The sequence below is a fragment of the Danio rerio genome, chromosome 7 (genome assembly GCF_049306965.1).
Source record: "Danio rerio strain Tuebingen ecotype United States chromosome 7, GRCz12tu, whole genome shotgun sequence".
NCBI lineage: Eukaryota > Metazoa > Chordata > Actinopteri > Cypriniformes > Danionidae > Danio > Danio rerio.
In genome coordinates this window covers 68,371,045-68,390,494 of record NC_133182.1, presented here as the reverse complement: position 1 = coordinate 68,390,494, position 19,450 = coordinate 68,371,045, and the positions used below count along the sequence as shown (strand labels likewise).

The 19,450-nt window shown below is 34.9% G+C and overlaps 1 protein-coding gene across 4 annotated transcripts in view; it reads right to left on the bottom strand.

Moving 5' to 3' along the window:
• The window catches only part of znf609b (zinc finger protein 609b), a 121,649-nt gene that overhangs the window by 98,247 nt on the left and 3,952 nt on the right, over window positions 1-19,450 (bottom strand). For all 4 annotated transcript variants that reach the window (XM_068222301.1, XM_068222303.1, XM_068222302.2 and 1 more), the window contains exon 2: window positions 4,080-4,939. In XM_068222301.1, coding sequence (XP_068078402.1) covers window positions 4,080-4,820 — 741 coding nt within the window. In that variant the 5' untranslated portion in view covers window positions 4,821-4,939. The remainder of the gene's footprint in view (window positions 1-4,079; window positions 4,940-19,450) is intronic.

Genomic DNA, 19,450 nt, shown 5'->3' with positions numbered 1-19,450 from the left:
GTCTGAAATCTTTTCCTACCCCCCAACCACATCTTGGCCTCCAGGGATTAAGTAACATGGACAGTTAAACAGCCCTAAATCTCCCTCTATTCATAGGCTGTGATGGAAGCAATGATTAATAAAATCATAGTAATTTAATAATCTTAGCATAATTCAGTTAATATTGCTTAAAGGTGCTGTATGCGAGTTTTTAATTCTATTAAAGCAGTGGTTCTCAAACATTTTTCATCAAGTACCACCTCAGAAAAAAATAGTCTCTCCAAGTACCACCAAAATGAGCAGTATTGAAATACAGTAGTGTAGTAGGCCCAATAAAGCAGCTACAACTCTGCACAGTTAAAAAAAATGTGGCAATTACCTCAAAAATATAGGCTATGTGTCATATATGGCATATTATATCCATCATTTTTATACATTTTTAAATGTGTGTAGCCTGTACATGGCATATTTCATTCCTCCGTGTACCACTAAAGGAAGCCTGCGTACCACAGTTTGAGAACCACTGTATTAAAGCATAAACATAGCATAATATGTTTTAGGGCTGTGCAATTAATCGAAAATCAGATTTTGATTTTGGCTCGATTATGAAAAACCATTAATCAAGATAAACAATTATTCCATTATTTACCGCCCCCTTTCCAGTTGTACTCACTTGTTGCTCCTAAAAGTGCGAAAGACAGCATGCTTATGTGTATGTGTGTGTGTGTGGCGCGCAGACACAGTCAGAAGCATTGCTAGCAGATCTACGTAACTTGCACTTGGTCTCATTCTACGTAACAGCACTTGGTCTCATTCGCACACTGTGACGAGCAGAAGTCATCTTAACGTGAGCGCTTAAAGATCAAATAGGTGTCAAAACACAGTGTTTATTGATTATTCATAATTACCCTCATTTTGTAATAAACAAACGAGTTGAGAATCAAAAGACATGTGAAAGCGAAACCATTAAAGTAACAGCGCGCAATTCCTACTGCCGCCTGTTTTTATCATTATTATTAAAACGAGAAAATCCCTCTCTGCTCTTGACTGAAGACTTTTGTAGCTAAAGTGTTTTTCTTACAGTGAAGATGCTTAAAGCACAGTTTGTTTCATATTTTTATTCTATTGTATCTATTTCTCTTTCCTTTGCAGAGAGAAAAATAACTGTATGTATGCAGTTGAAGTCAGAATTATTAGCCCTCCTGAATATTAGCAACCCTTTTCCTCCCCAATTTCTGTTTAATAAAAATAATTTTTTTTTCAATATATTTCTAAACATAATAGTTTTAATCACTCATTTCTAATAACTGATTTATTTTATCTTTGCTATGATGAAAGTATAATAATATTAGACACAATATTTTTTTTTAAATACAAACAATCAAATTCTAAGTGCGATTCAAAGGCTTTATTAGGGTAATTAGGCAAGTCATTATATAACAGTAATTTCTTCTGCAGACAATCAAAAATATATATTGCTTAAAGGGAATAATAATATTGAGCTATAGGTTTCAAAATATTTAAACCTGCTTTTATTCTAGCCAAAATAAAACAAATAAGACTTTTTTCAGAAGAAAAAAAATATTATAGGAAATACTGTAAAAAAATTCCTCTGTTAAACATCATTTGTGAAATAATTATAAATGAAAAAAAATTCACAGAAGGGTGAATAATTTTGACTTTGACTGATAATCGTGATTACAATTATGACCAAAATAATTGTGATTATGATTTTTCCCATAATCGAGCAGCCCTAATGCATAATAGCTTCGAAGAGAGTTTTTACATGTTACAGTGTTCAGATGGCAGAGAGATGTCATGTCGTGTTGCCAACCGTAATTAAAACAAGTGCAAAAAGATGCCTTGTTCGGAGACATGCATGGGTCGTCAGTGTTGTGTTTACAAATGTGCCACAATGAAGATTTTGTTTCTAGTTCCCTGAAATGAGAGAGGAGCCACATTTGTGGATTACAGTCGTCTGCTAACATGCGACAAAAATACGTTTGTAAGGAACATTTTTTACCCAAGAGCTTTTCGCATCTGTAAATGGTGAAATCCAGATTTGCTACTCGTCTCCTTTTAAAGAAAGACGCGGTTCCAGTTGGTGTTGATTGTCCTGTCTCTATGGATTTAGTGTACCCTCAAAGTCTTTGTTAATATTTATTCAGATGGCAAAGTTAGTTAGTATCGTCAGCCATACCTTAGTCAAAATGATTTAGTTACTAAGTTTACGGTATTTTGATATCACTACAGTAATATGGGCTAAAAGATCCACTGTAAATGCAACTCTCTGAATGTAAACATGTAAGCACCTTAATCAAACTATTACCATAGTGTAGGATTTTTTCCGTGTTTGATTTTCACCACTTTTTGTGACTGAATAGTCTATACACGCACACAACACTGTTTCACACTAGGCATGGGACAAAAAGGTATACCGCAGTTTGGAAAAGTCAAGGGTTTTAAAACTGCCAAAATGTTCTGTAATACCGTTCCTAAGGTGTGTATAAGATTTTTTAATTTTTTATATTTGTTTTTTAGAACAACAGTATTTCCAGCCATTTTTAAATTGTATAGAAATCTGTGTTGCTGATACAAATGAAGACAGCAAAAGTCAATCATTCATTTGAATTATTTAGCCTGACATGTTTACTGCTCCAAAATATTATAAATCTTTCAAAAAATAAAATATATTGTTTTCAAAGAGGAAAAAAGTGTTTTTTACACAGATTTTTTAAAGAATATATTTTAGAGCAAAGAGCACAATACCGTTAAACCATGATATTTTTATCCAAGGTTATCATACCGTCAAAATCTTATACCGGCCCATGCCTATTTCATGCTGTTCTCTGCACCTACCGAGAAATGCTGTGGGTTTTTTTTCTCCCATACGGCACGTGGTATCAAATTGCATTAAAACTACACTCTTTCAGCAGTTCCTTGAATCCAATATCTCGTTTGTCACAGGGGGCAAGCATGAAATGTTCCTGAATAAAAGTGAAAGTGCCAAACTGCAGTTAAAGTTGTCAAAGTAACAATGAAAAATCCGAAATTACATAAAACACTGGAGAAAATGTGGATAGCGTAGTGATGTGATGATGTTAATCGTATTATGTGCTGTCACATGTAAAATGGGATTATGAAAGGAACATTCAAAAAGCAAAAGTAAACACCTTAATCATCTTGATGAAGGCTTATTCAGATTAAGGCAAATCATTTTATTACTGATGTCCACTGCCTATCTATTCTGTCTATTCCATTACTGATGTCCACTGATGTCACTGTATATCTCCCCTGCGCCTGTGTTTGTGTTGCTGCAGAGAAAAATCAGCTGTTGTGCGCATACTGAAACTCCCCCTTTCATGCAAACTCTTCCCTCTTTCGTCAATCAATACTCCCATCTAAACAAAGCAGGACTCACCCACTTTCCTAAATTTTTTCAAACTAGAGGTGTGAAAACACCCTGCTGAGACAGGGGGGTTTCATGGCCCTTTAAGAAACATGTGAACATAGCTGTTTATTGTAAAAAGATAATGCTCAGCTATTCTTCTTTGAAAATGTGCGTTTCGTGTCGGAATGTCTGTCTTTGGCAGTTAGGCGGAATTACAAAGAACAGTTCACCCAATTATATTTTGGCACCCCATGTTGCCTTGGTGGAAAACCCAGCGCATATCATTTCAGTTTTGAAGGCTGCCTCAATGTATGTAGGTACGGTTAAAAATGCAAACTCTGGAAAACAGTAGCAGTCTCCGAAATGATGCTGATTCAGTGATGTAAAAATACATCTCCACATGAGTTTTTTTTAATTAGCAAATGCTATCATGCTTTTACGAGTCTTTAAATCTCGATTTTGCCTCACATATTTGTTCCAACCTCTTTCACACATCCAATCCTTCCTCTACAATCCAATCAATACAAGTGGCAATCACAAAAAGCACACACAAGGCCAAAGACAGGATGCAAAGAAAACATTACCACAGAGGAAACAACTCACTTGCATTCAGATGTTTAGGTCGTTAATATTGACCCATGTTATCAATACTCCAATAACGCAATTTACATTAGCTGCTAAATGGTTTAAATATACCATCCATGCTTACCTTTTCATTTTTCACCTTCTTCAAAGCTCTGCATTCCCCGTCAAGCTCCTCTGGCTCCGATTTAATAGACGGAGAGACAATTCCAACAGTTTCCAGAGTGTTATTCCCAAGTTGCTCTGTCACAGCCATGTCTGCGTTCTGTGTATTGTCAAAGGCTGTGTTGCGTGTGCTTCCAAATGCTTGAGCACTTGTCACTATATCCTTTTCAATTGCCACAACTGCGACTGGTCCACTTTCATTTTTGTCTTTCTTGTTTTTCCCACTCGATACGTCCTTCTCCTTTTTGCTGTTCGGCACACCACGTGAGGCCTTGGCACCCTTCTCGATGCCTTTGCCAGGAGCGGAGTTCCCGCCTCCTGAACTACCTGTTGCACCAGTAACCTCCCCTTGGGTCCGTCCCTGATGGTCCTTTTTTGCTCCATCTGCAGCTTGAGACTTGCTGCTATTGTCTTTAGAATTTTTGTTGCGTTTAGATTTAGATTTGCTCTCTTTGCCCTGAGGGGCACTCACAGGACTAACGAACTTGATATTGTCAGGCAGAGCCGCTACTGCGCTAGGAGGAGCTGCCATTCCCCCTCCGTCCTTAGTGCCAGACATCTCGAGTTTGTCCTTCTCTAGGTCAGCGTCAAGGTCGATAATCAGATTTCCAACCCCGATATCCCACTCATCACCGCTGTCGTAAGTGTCCACCGCATTCGAGTCCACACCTTTCCCGCCTGCAGTGCCACTACTTAGGGACATTTTAGTGCCAGCGGCCCAGGTTTGTTACAGTAAAGTCTGATTTCTCAGACTGCCAGGGTGCGGGGAGAACAATATCCTCAACGTATTGATGTCAACTTCCCAGTCACCCACATTTTGCCCTAGAGGAGAGACAAACAAAAAAGAATTATCCGTCTTATAATTGTATTCTGAAAATGCAACAGTAAGGAAATGAATATGTGGCACTAAATATGAACATTTCATTGAATCTTCATCAAATATAGACAATGAATCTTTTCATGTTACTTTGATAATAATGGAAAGCTAAAAATTCAAAAACACTTGGGTTTACAGTGCTGTTATGCCATGTTACTTGGAGCAATAAGAATACTGTACCCTTCTAGGGTTGTCACGATACTGGAATTCGGTACCCATCGATACTGAAGTTTTAATAGCACAACCATTTGTGCGCTATGGAGCATGTTCTTAAACAGCACTGATTTGCCATGGTGTTCACTTGCTCAACAGAAATGACTGTGATTGGCCGTGAATGTAATCATTTCAGCTAAGTCACCGCTGTTTACTGAATGTAACCACAGATTCAGGGACACTGGAGCATCTTAAAGTCAAGTCAATCACCTGGTTTGTCTATAAGCGGATATACATGCAATCCCCTGATGAATCGCGGCTTTAAAATGCTAAAGTTGTGAGTTTAGTGAAATGATAACCTTCACAGCCAAATCACAGTCATTTCTGTTGACCAGGTAAACACAATGGCAAAACATCGCTGTTTAAGAACACGCTCAAATTTTCGCGGAAAATAACAGTATAATTTATAAAATAAAAATAAAAAAAACAGTTAATTTCAGTATCGTGACAACCCTAGTAGCTACCAAATTATACTAAATGTTTACACAGATGTTTCTTGAATTCTTGACTCCAGTTAAATAAATATTAGAACACACGTGATACAATTTTCCAACAATTTGCAATCTAAACCACTATTACTTTAAAAACTCAATAGAAAGCCATTATTCCCTGCATTCTGTATAGCACATCTCATTACACTCATTAACACTCGATTAAAATTTTGCCACAAACCTAAGTTCTTTCCTTCATGTGCAATGCTACATTGTTATTATAGTAAAGTCTGAGAAATAACAAGGTACTAATATAAGCCTAACCCTGTTTTTTTTTTCTTCATCTTTTTATGCACACGCAAACACATACACGCACAAAGTATACTCTGTTTCATAGCATGCATAAACACAGGCACTTGACACAAGAATACAAAAATGTCTTTGTACTCATTTCTCTTTCAGTCTCCTCACTAAGCACATGTCAAATTGGGTCTCTATTAGGAATGCACTGAATTTTTGGCTGCCGAAAATGATTACCAGCACACTGAACACTGCGGCGCAATTTTTTTTTCCTTTTGGCTCACAATTTTGTCAGTTTTTCTATTTTTCATTGTCAAGACAAAATACAAGCTAGAATAATAAAATTTAAAAAAACAAAACAAAAAAGAAACATTATTTTCTGCTGTGGCCAGCAGTGTTCAGTCCACCAATCCCTCCAGCTGTGGTACCTTATGGTATGAAGAAGCTTTCACACCAGACATGGAAAACGCTGTGCTATGAAACCCATTCATTTCATTGAGTCATGCAAAGGCTAAGCTGTCAAAGTTGAAAGTAGTTCAATATTCTTTTCTGTGGATATTCCATTCCTGAACCCATACACTTCTATGCATGAACCGCACATGCTCACTGGAAAAGTCCAGTCAAATAAAGTGCTGACAGGACATTTCTATGTAGTTCTTGCTCTTGCTGCTACTGTGCTGTTATGGCAACACTAGTAAAATGACACCTCTACAGGTTTTTACGGTCAATAAAATGTGGTTATGGAGTTTAATTTAAAAGGTCCTACAAAATTAAATTACTTGAAAAAATAATAAATAATTATTATTACAAAGTGGTTCTGTGAGTATCCAGAATTTAGATTTTTGTCCAAGAATATTCAATTCGGTGAATCCCTTCATCCCAATTTGGTGCATCGGTTTTGGTATCATAATTAGCTTGTTTAATATTCTTAATTAGAAAATATATGAAATAATTTCTGTCCCTGTTGCATTTGATGATTCAGCTATGATAAAAAAGCTATATAATAGGGTATATAAGCTATATAATAGCTCTACTTTGTAAAATTCTAAAACATTAAAATGATGATGGCTTGATTACAATGATGATGATTTTTTTCACACAACCAAAATGCATGTCAAACTACATAAAAAATTAATAAGTATAAAGATTGCATATGATACACTGCACAGTGAAATATCAATCAATACTTGAACATTAATATTGTACATTAAAATATCCCTCTTGAGCCAGCTCTAAAATCTGACAACAGAAAGGGATGCCCATAATAAATCATTTTATATGATATATGTTGTCTACTTTCTTGTACTGATTGTCATAAAGTCTTGTAATGATTATGATTGTCAAAGTCATTTGGAATGCCAAAGAAAGTGTTCTTGCAGGACTCCCACAGTTCATCAAGATTCTTTGGATTCATCTTCAATGCCTCCTCCTTCTTCTTATCCCAGACATGCTCAATAATGTTCTTGCTGGTGACTGGGCTGGCCAATCCTGGAGCACCTTGACCTTCTTTGCTTTAAGGAATTTTGATGTGGAGGCTGAAGTATGAGAAGGAGCGCTATCCTGCTGAAGAATTTGCCCTCTCCTGTGGTTTGTAATGTAATAAGCAGAACAAATGTATTGAGACCTCAGGCTGTTGATGCTGCAGATCTCTGGCACGCTCCATACTGAATGTAACCCCAAACCATGATTTTTCCTTCAGCAAACTTGACTGACTTCTTTGAGAATCTTGGAACCATGTGGGCTCCAATAGGTCTTCTGCAGTATTTGTGATGATTGGGATGCAGTTCAACAAATGATTTAGTGGACAACAGAGATTGATAACAAGACATTTGTTGGGTAGTGTAGATGACACCCAGTGAAAAACCTGTCATCACTTGAAAACTATTCTACTCATTAAAAAGATTTTATTGTGTTGAACACTAAATAAGATATTTTGAATATAGCTGAAAACCTGTAACCATTAGCTATGTTTCCATCCAAAAATGCGAATAAACTTTATGCGCAAAACTTGATTATCGCATAAAAGTTGTGCGAATGAAGCATCGTTTCCATCCAACGAGTCAAAGCGAACAAAATCGTCACTTCCTGATTAACTGGCGCCAAATATCAACAGTAAAAACTTCATTTGCTGCAGTAGAAGAAGCTGCATCAATCTTTTCTAGATGAATGCATCTCAGACGACAATCCTGACAAGGAGTGAGCGCTCAGTGGCGTTTGAAGGTGTCAGACGCGGAGCACAGCCGCTCTTGATTCTGGAGGTCATTAATAATATAATAACATTAATACTGGAATGGTAAGACATTTATAATGACCAAAACAACATTTCAGATGTTTTATAATGTGCTCAGCCTGACGTTTTGTCCATTCACACACATTTTAAGCATCACATGATCTCTTTTAACAAAATCACATGACCTTTTTTAATGCGCATGCTGGAGTTTGTGCGGTAAAAGTGTTTCCATCGCAGTTTATGTGCATCTTTTCTTATCGAATAAAAAGTTTATCCTACCCAGTTAGGCGCATACGTTTTTCATGAACATTTTCAAAATTTATGCGCATCATGGCGTTTCCATCAACTTTTTTATGCGCATTTGCAAAATGCGCATAAAATAGGTGGATGGAAACATAGCTATTGACTCGCACAGTAGAAAAAACAAATATTATGGAAGTCAAAAGTCAATACTCTTTTTTTGTTTTCAAACAAAACAATCTCACAGCAATTTGTAGCTTTTTGATTTAGCGGCTAATTTGTATTTGTACAATCTCAACCATGCGTTTTAGTATGATCTGTTTATTCCCCAATGAGGGTTACTACTAAAGGTGGGGCTCGGGGCATTTTTAAACAACTGAAATCACATGAATTTGAAATCAACCAACCACTTTTCTGACAAATAGTTATGTTTCCTCGAGATCGGACAAGTTTAACAGAGGAAAAAAACTCAAACAGGTTTAAAACCAGCAAAGAGTGAATAAATTAAAATGATTCAGTTTTACATGTATTATCCCTTTAACCAATGTCTATATGTTACTAAAAACACAAATCTTCGACTTTGCACAAAGAGCAAGGCTCAGATAGCAACGATAACATTTATACACAGACCTATTCACACCTAAACAGAAACTGATCTGTAAAATTGTGTAAATTTTGACCTATATGTTGTTTAGGAGCATGTGTCTATTGGCATTGGGCTTCTTTCAAAGCCTGATGTCTAATTAAGGCAGCCATTCTTTTCCATGGGTCATCTCTGCTTAGTGAAAGGAGGGCCAAATAAGCCAACACAAGTCAAAGGAGCATGCACTTTGACCTCTGATGGCGTAAATAATTAACACTCAAGTCTGCAGCATTTGTCCTGCAGTGCTGGGGGACTCGGAGCTGAAAACAAGGGCTAGAAAACGACTTAAATGACCCTCAGTTTTCAATAATAAAAAGAAACTGCTCAGCACAGCTCTATGAGCATCTGATTAACTCATGTTAGTCTATCCATGCTTCACCAAGCTTAACTGCAGATCAGTTCAGCGAGCGAAACGCTTTCCTCAATAAGCTGGAGCTTATATCAGCCTTTCATTTAGTTTCATATAGGTTTTCACAAGTCTATTATCACCATGAAAGCCAAAGAGTGACATTATATGTGAGAAATAATATTACAGACTCTGTTATTCTATAATTAAGCATCTTGTTGTATTAGACTGTGCTTCTAGTGTGCGTTTTATTATTAGGGATAAGCAGAGCAATTATGAAATACTTTAAATAATGTTTCATTCCAAGGGCCACTACTTAAATAAAATATATAACCTGACAAACGTCTTATGGCCTATTAACGTTTTAGGAACAACAAATAATAACTTGACTTCTAGTTGATCATTTGGCATAATAAGTGGCTAATATGAAAGGCAAAGTCCTCTAGATTACGCTTACTTTAGCAAAATAAAATATAATCATGCCTTGATTTTTAATTATTTAATTAAGACAGTAAGGTCTGACTTTAAAAGTCTTGTCACTTAACAGAAATAATGTCCAGTATAGAATATAAAGTCATGGTGCAGCAGAAAAAGAATGAATATTGTGTATGACTCCCATGAGCTTGGAGGACTGCATCCATACATCTCTGCAATGGCTTAAATACGTATTAAAAAAGTAATCTGGAATGGCAAAGAAAGCGTTCTTGCAGGACTCACAGAGTTCATCAAGACTATTTGTATTTATCTTTAATGCCTCCTCCATTTAACCCCAGACATGCTCAATAAAGTTAATTTCTGGTGACTGAGCTGGCCAGTCCTAGAGCACCTTGACCTTCTTTGCTTTCAGGAACTTTGATGTGGTTTAGTGTAATGAGCAGCACAAATGTCTTGATACCTCAGGCTGTTGATGTTGTCATCCACTCTACAGATCTTTCACATGTCCCCATACTAAATGAAACTCCAAACCATGATTTTTCCTGTACCAAACTTGACTGATTTGTGATTCCAGGTTCCAACAGGTCTTCTGCAGTATCCGTGATGATTGGGATGCAGTTCAACAGATGATTTTTTTTTTTTAAATCTACCTTCTGCCACTTTTCTAAGTGATCAACTAGAAGTCAAGTTATTATTTGTTGCTCTTACAACTGAAATCGACGACAAGACTTTTGTCAGATAGTGTATATGTTATAAATTTTATGCTTATTCCACTACACTAAATAAAGTAACCCAAAATGAAATGTCATTTACAGTTTTATAATGCTAGAATGCTATCATATAAATTGTTACGTTTTTAAAAATGATCATTATTATTTGCTAAAATTATTTTTATTTTATTTAATAGTTATAAATTAACCAATGGTAAATAGCTCAAATTAGATAACATAAATAATGAAAATGTTGTTGCCATATCATATTAAACCAAAAGCTTGTTAAAGGATTAGTTCACCCAAAAATAAGATTCTGATATCATTTACCTGCCCTTCACTTGAAACAAACCTTTTTGAGTGCAACTATTGACTTTAATAGTATTTATTTATTTATTTATTTATTTATTATTATTATTTTTTTTTTTTTTTCAAATCAAGTCAAAGTTAAAGATTTTCAGATTTCATAAAAATCTATTTATGTTCAACAGAAAAAAGAAACTCATAATGGTTTGGAACCACATGAGGATAAGTACGCTTTCATTGTTTGGCAAACTATGCCTTTAAACTCTCTCAACATTGCCAGTATATAAAGATTAGTTTCTTCTACTAAAACAGAGACATGGATTCCCTGTAACTGTGCCTTGTAAATGACAATAGCCCACCGAGAACAAGACACAAAACCTTGTATTGATTCTTCAATTGACGAGCCATCATCTGACGACCATACGTGCTCTACATAATCCCAGATGGTCATTCTTTCACAGTGGGCAGATCTAAAGACTGCAGCTGTTCTGCTGGAACAGTCAAAGGGGTCAAAGTCAGTTTCCAACATCTGTAGCTAACCTGTGGACTGCGGTTTCATGTGAAAAATCCTGTTTGATCCCTTTAAAAGTCCAGGAGATGGACGGCGTATTCAATATGCTGCTTCTTAAACATGACATGAGTATTTGGGGATCAGAAATCTCAATATAAATCAGTCTTTAGAAAATATGTGAAAAGCATATCCTCAATTAAATTACTTTTTTTATTAGCCTCACTAGCACACATGATTATTTTGTCCTAGAGGAGATACAGGAAAACCAATGCTTTGCTTCTGGAAAGCGAACAGAACTCTACTAATCCTTTAAGGATACTCAAAACACTTTTTCCTGATTTATTTTCACATAAGCAACCATTTTAAAGGGCATCTATCAAGCAAAATCAGCGTTTGAACAGAAATCTGTGTAGGTGTAGTGTATCCACATTTAAATTGGAGTAATAAAAACTCTTTTTGTAAATTTCACAACATTAATTAGGATCCAAACCCAAGCCATTTTTATACCCAGCGCTACATGACAAAGCACTGTGATTTGCAAAGAAACTAGGAAAAAAGATCTGTTCCAACTCTCTGTGATCAAACTGCACTTCAAGAAGCACTAATTGGAACAATATTTTTTGTAGCATTTTGAACCATACTTTTTAAACTACATAATTCATAACCGATGGAATCAGCACATCAGCAAAGTACACTATAACGAATATAAACGAGGACTCTTTAATCACACAACAGGAGTCTACGGTTTTTTTTTGACTGTTTATTTGTACACTACAATATTTAACCATTTGGCGGGCAACCCATCACATTTGCTGTGAATAGATAAGCAAAAACAGCACAATGTGTTAAACATGAGCATGTGTTTTTGTGTGTTGGAACACAGCAAACATTATAACTGCATCTGTGTGCGGCTCATTCACCTTACAGTGGAATTTTTGACTGTGATATCATGTCTGAGTTGCTTTCAGTCTTTTTTTCTGTGTTTATTCATGACATCCGACTCAGAGTATCCTTTTCTGAAATGTCCCGAAGGTGGGCAAGGAGAATCTATTTTGAGTTGGCAGGGAGAAACTGCTCATTTTCATTTAAAGGCACAGGTGCAAAAGCAGTTACAATTCCTTCTTACCTAACAATGAACTTTTTCAACAAGGTATAGTAAATGACCTTAGGGGTTGTTTGACCTGAAATTCAGTCTGATGACAAAAAACGGATTTTACATATGGTTAAATGGCCAAAATTGGAGCCCTTTAAATGATGTTGCATATATGTTCAGGTCATATTGGACCTGCTAATTTGGAATGCACCAAAATTAAAATACTGGGCAGAAACCGAAAGTAAGTTAAATCAGAGGGAACTAAGCTGAAAACTGTAAAGAGAGTGAAACCAAAGTGCAGAACACTGAACACGCAGAATTGCCTTTTTTATCTCACATTTTTGTTTTTTTTTCTCTTTTGATAAATTGTCATTTTCTGTTTTTGACTTAAAGGGAAAGATGGCCAATAATATTTAGAAGCCGGAAATTTGGTGCATCCCTAGTGTATTAAAAGGTGTCAATATAGTTTGCGTTAAATTATGTAAGATGTCTATATTTTTATAGGTTCTCCCCACATCTCACACATTGTTAGACCTGGTTTTATTACTAAACATGAATACATATCAATTAGGGCTGCATAATATATAATTTTAGCATCAATACTGCAATGGGTGTATTCGCAATGGTCCCATTGCAGGATCTGCAATGTTAAATTGGGATTATAATTGATTAGGAGCCACAGTTCAGAACATGGAGTCATTGGAGATTTTTACCATAACGGAGCAAATGTTTATTATTTAAGTTTAAAGCCGTGTGACTGTAGGAGCATATCAAGAGAGTTAAAGCCTTCAAGCACAAGGAATTGTATCGTTTGAAACTTTAATAATTTTTTTTTATTTTAATATTATTATATTATAAGAAATATTACAATTGTATTATAAGAATGATATTCTTATAATATAATTATAAAATATTTAATAAATAATATATACATGCAATAATATACATACATTGGAAAATCTGAACTTCAGCAGACATTCGCACTGCGTTAACCAATCAGGAGCTAGTAGGGGCATTATTATGACATAGCGCCTGTTGTTGTTGTCCTGGGAGAAAATCCCACTGTCGACCAGTGTTGCCAGATGTAGCTGACTGATTCCAGTCGTCTATAAGAACGAAGAAGCGGGAATTGAAAGTATTAAAAGTATTTCATTAGTATGTCATTTTATATCCGCACAATCATGCTCAAAACCACCCAATTGGGTGGGAAACCGCCCAATCTGGCAACACTGCTGCCGACACCTGACAACAGTTCATCAAACTGGGTTCAGCTCAGTCAGAAGCACCGCTGAAAACCTCCATCATCCAGTTATAGTTTTTGAATAAGCTAATGAACTCACAGGGCTGGTTGCACCTTAGAATGGACCTAGAGGACTTAGACATGGCTCCAAACGTACAAAGTTTTTTTTCAGCCTTCATATAGCACATAAACACTACTATTCTCTCAATAAAATCCATGTTAGCCATTAAGCAATGAAGCTAGAGTCACTGAGCAGACAGAAGCCCTGCCCATCACGCGAATTCGGGACTATTGTGAAATGAATTTAACGCAAATGAAGTGAATATGACTCGTGAATGAAATGAGTAAACTCAAAATTTTATTTACAAATAAAAGAAAATAAAAGAAATTTATTTCCATTTACAAGCGAATAGCATGATTTACTCGCGCGTTCTGTGTCTGGTGTGAACTCAGCATAAGAAGAAAAGATAATCACTCTTTTTTTTCTATAAAACTGAAATTATTTATGTAGCTTTCTTATAAATATGTTGGTTTCTTGGACCATTTCTGAGCAATAATTCTAACTATTATACTAATCTAATTATTCTAATGGTGTTGGAAATACAGGTAATTGTCTGCTTATATTTTCTTACATATTTATTTCATACAATTTCATAATCAAATTAAATTTAAACTATCATTTCAAGCAAAAAGCCATAGTTGTCAAATTCTAGAAGCTGAAAAAGGTATAAGAAACACCAACCAGTTTTTCAATAAATGAGCACCAATATACAAACATAATACAGTGATGATAATAGATATGATTCACACATTTTTTTAAGCAATTTTCTGCTGGAAAACTCTAATTAATTGCTGTAATATTGTTTGGAGCACATTTATAATAGTTCTCTGGAACTGATTGGATTTCTGGCATACGCTGTGGCTAATCCTACACTGCCAATAAAAACAACATCAAATAAAACGCTAAACATCAGCCCTATCAATGCCAAAAAACAACTAGAATTTACAAGCAGATAAAGAATCAAATTAATCTGCATTAGAAAGAGAACTTCTCACAAAAGTGCACAACCGACCACTTGTGAAAGGTAACAGGGATTTAAATGCTGAAATGAATGATGTGCACAGCTTGAGCAGTGACACAACAGTAAATTCATAACGAGTGTATGGATCTTTCTAAGCATTCACAAACATTATACAGCAACGGCAATACATCTCTCTTCCAGCTCTATGCTCCCATCGGCTCAGACCTATCGATTTCTCAGGACTATCCTAACACAAGATCTTTCAATATCAAAGCTTGTTTGAGATACAAGCACCATATTATATGGACTTAAAACACAATCCAGACCAAAGCTGATCAAAAGTGTTTTGGAGTGTTAAGTATGGAAAGTATCTGGCCTGCAGACAAAACTCAAGAAAAAAAATCTGTATGAGACACAGGTAATAGATTCACCCTCCGGCTGACTGCCAGCTCATCTTCACACGAGTTCTCTACAACTTTATTAAAGATAAAAGCTATTGTTACTAAAAGAAGAATTTGTCTGTATTTTTTTTACTGCCGGATCTGGCAAGAAAAACGTAACTATTTAGTGTATCGTCAGGAAAGTGGCTAATTCGTACACACACAAAATAAAAGACTAATTAGATTTACACATTTTTTAAAGATAACTGGGTACAAACAATTGTTACAGGCTGAATTTAAACAAACGAATTAAATTTAGTAATGGTAAATTTAACTAGTTTGTTTAAATTCATCCTTTATTAAAGTGGTCTAGAGAGCTTAATGTGCTGTAATTTGAGAAATCACGAGCAATTACAAAAAAAAACGGCTAGCAAATTAATAAAAGATCTCCATTTGTTTGAGAGAAAACATGCTGCCAATCGTTACAATGCATTCAAATAAAAAAAAGATTAAATAACAAATAAATAAAATAAAAACGCGCTGCATTTTTTTTCAACGCAAATAAATAAATATAACACACTGAATTCTCACAGTGCAAACAATTTCCAAAAACGGGCTGCATTTTCTTACAATACTTGCAAAAACATCTGAACACAATGCAAATGTATCATGAGGACCCTAAAACGTGATGGACACCGCTATGCCGTGACTATTGCTTAGTGAAGTTGTAGGGGATCTTTAAAAGGGGAGTTTTTTTGGTTTATTTTAACATCCTGATTCCCTTGTCTTTTGTATTTTATTAGCCTAAATAAACATAACCTAAACAGTCACGTTTTAGGGTCTCTTTGAAACATTTCCGTTGTGTTCTGTGTTAATTGTTTGCACTGTGAGAGAATGCAGCGTTAACTTGTTATCATTGTGAGAAAATGCAGCACGTTTTGTAAATTGTTTGCGTTGTGAGAGAATGCAGAGCGTATAATTAAATTGCTTGCATTGTGACAAAATGCTGCACGTTTCGTAAACTGTTTGCGTTGTGAGAAAATGCAGCACATTTGGTCAATTGTTTGCGTTGTGAGAGAATGCAGAGCGTATTATTAATTTGTTTGCATTGTGAGAAATCGCAGCACGTTTGGTCAATTGTTTGCTTTGTGAGAGAATGCAGAGCGTATTATTAATTTGTTTGCTTTGTGAGAAAATTCAGCATATTTCGTCAATTATTTGCGTTGTGAGAGAATGCAGCACGTTTCGTAAATTTTTTGTGCTGAGAGAATGCAATGCATTTTATTAAATTGTTTGCATTACTAGAAAATGCAGCATTTTATTAAAGTGCTTGCATTGTAAGAAAATACAGCGCACTTCATAAATTGCGCTGAGAGAATACATTGCGTTGTAATAATTTGTTTGCATTGTGTGAAAATACAGCAGGTTTCGTAAATTGTTTGCGTTGTGAGAGAATGCAGCACATTTTGTAAATAGTTTGCGCTGAGAGAATGCAGCGCGTTTTATTCATTTATTTACATTGTGAGAAGATGCAGTGTGTTTTTTAAAAATGTGTTTGCGTTTTAATGATTTTTAGCATTTGTATTTTTAAATGGAATGAAGAGGTTTTCTTAATTTGCTGACGTTTTTTGTAGTTGCATGTGTTTCCTTAAATTGCAGCACGTTTATCTCTCTCGGCCACCATACTATATAAATTGTTTGCAACCAATTACATAAAAAAATGTAGTAAATCCAACAAATATTTTTTGCAGTGTACAAAGTCGTACGATTTCATTTTTACGGGTTGTAAAAAAAAAGGTGTACCCCCAAACACCACCCCTAACTGAACATATCGTACAATTAATACAAATTAGCCACTAAATCAAAAAGTTATGAATATTACGAGTTTTTGGTTTTGAAGCCTGGTACGCTTGCGTTATCTGAAGCCTGGTATGTTTGCGTCATCACAGTGACAGCTGTTGCAAGGTTACAACAGTCAGGGAGGAGATGCAAATCTATTGGAGAAATGTTGCTTTGGTCTCTTAAATTTGAACTTTGGAATTTAAAAATGTACTTTTGTTTTGAAAGTGCCAAGGTGAAAAAGGAGTTTATCATGAACATAATGTAAAGGTTCAAATGAGTGAGAAGAAAGTTGTTTTCTGCTTAAGTTTAGCAGAAATGTATATTACCTGTTCTTGCAGCATGTCATTTAATGTTGCATGATAAAGGAAAAAACCGACAATGCAATATTTGTTTTTCTGCGATATACCTTGATGATTTCATAACTATTGCTAGAGATGTGACAAAACGATTATTCAGACGAAGAGACAAGACACAAAATAGGGTTCATGTGAACGAGACAAGACTTTTACACTATTTCTAGGAAATCCTCAATGATGAAATATGTGAATGGAAAATAAAAAAAAACACTTTATGACTTGTAATGAATGTTATTATACTGTAATTAAGGAAAGTAAAGGACATTATATTTTATTTATCACTATATTTAGCTAATATATAAACAGAAAATAGTCTTGATATATAATTTCAAATATTAGCAAAATATTTGGTGAAATATAATTGGTGAAAAAAGTGGTTATTAAAAAGCACTTGATTAGAGTTTCAAATATAATCCTGCCTCCAATTTTTAATACTAATTTCACCCTCACACTCCATCATGCTGACATCACAACTCACAAGACACAATTTTCACCTCAACGAGAAAAAATTGTGACACAAGATCTCGTCACACCCTAACTTTTACCATTAGGAAAGAATTCAAATTTTGTATTGTGATCATTTTACAGGGAGTGCATAGAGAGTGTGCTTGTTATAAAGTATAATAAAGAAACTACTAGCATAAATGTAATAGAAAGTGCTATATAGTTTACTGGACATTCTTACAGTATCGAGGTCGATTTTAAAAAAAATCAAACAAAGTAATCAAATGTAAAATAACACTGTAAAGCCATCATTGTAATTAAAAATACAATTAATCTTTGTTAAAGCTACAAATGATATAATTTCTTGTGCCCAGATCAATTTCCTGGCTAATTATAACCACAACTCAAAATTATAGATTCTGCGTAGTGAATATTGCAATATTGATCCTTAAACACTATATTGTGCAGCCCTAATGACAGTTATATGTATTAGTAATCAAACTACTATGAGGTAAATCACACTCATTGTACCTCAGACTACCCCTCTCTGGTGGTTTCCAGTATATCTCAAAAATGGGCATCAGAGATTAGATAACGGTGTTCATATACTAGCCAAACAAATCAAACTCTGATGTCAAACGGCCCCAGGTGCACAGCAAAAGTGCTCATTAAATGATTTTCAACATATTTTGGGCATGTCGGTGGGTGTCTATTTGATCAGTCTAACATTGACTGACTGTCTTTTTAATTACATTACACTTCTTTCTTAGATCACAACGTTTAGGTTTCCTTCTAACTGATGGTTCCTTATAAAAATATAGTGTGCATTTTGTTTGTCTTTCCAAGTGTTAGTCTTCATTTGAGACTATATCCAGATTCCTTATAAATGCTACAAATACATTTAATTTCCTTTCACACACACTGAATTAGTGGACAATAGGTTCCCTGGATTGTAAAGTACTTTGCTTGTACTATATGACTCAATAGCCAGAGCTTATTGGTATACAAATTTATTTACACTGCCAAGATGTGTAAAAGAATGCCATTGTTTTAATATGTACAATTATACAACATTCATTAAAAAAACATCAACAATGCAAAATAAATATTTAAGTGGATTGAAGTAAATCGGTGGTGAAAGTGAAATTTAACCTGTAACAATAAATTGTATTCAAATGTAGACATTAAATGATGACATAACTGGGTTTTGATACAAAATTACAATGGAATTATACAGTTGAAGAGTACAAACATTTCTATGTAGATGGATACAAGACAATGAAGATTAGTAAGACATTTGGTCTCTACTTTATTAAAACATAGTGGAATTATTAAATAATCCAGGACCAGTTGGAAAATTAAGTGAAAGATGGCATGTAATATTAACACCACGATACTTTGATATATGATAACATTTCCATTGTAACTTTATATTGTCCTACAACATGCTTACAACACTAAAGTACTTGTTCACACCAAGATATTGGTGTTTTAAAGAGGACAAATGCACTCCATTTTCATTCAGACACAATAGGCTCCTTCAGCTTTGGCTGTACTGTAGGTCTGAATAACCATATCATATTAACATACCAATATACTCACATGACCAAAGCATTTAGAAGGATATCATATCTTTACGTGATAATACAATGTTTATAGACATAAACGCAATTTTATGAACACAGAAAGCCAGAATAATGATTTATTTTAAGGA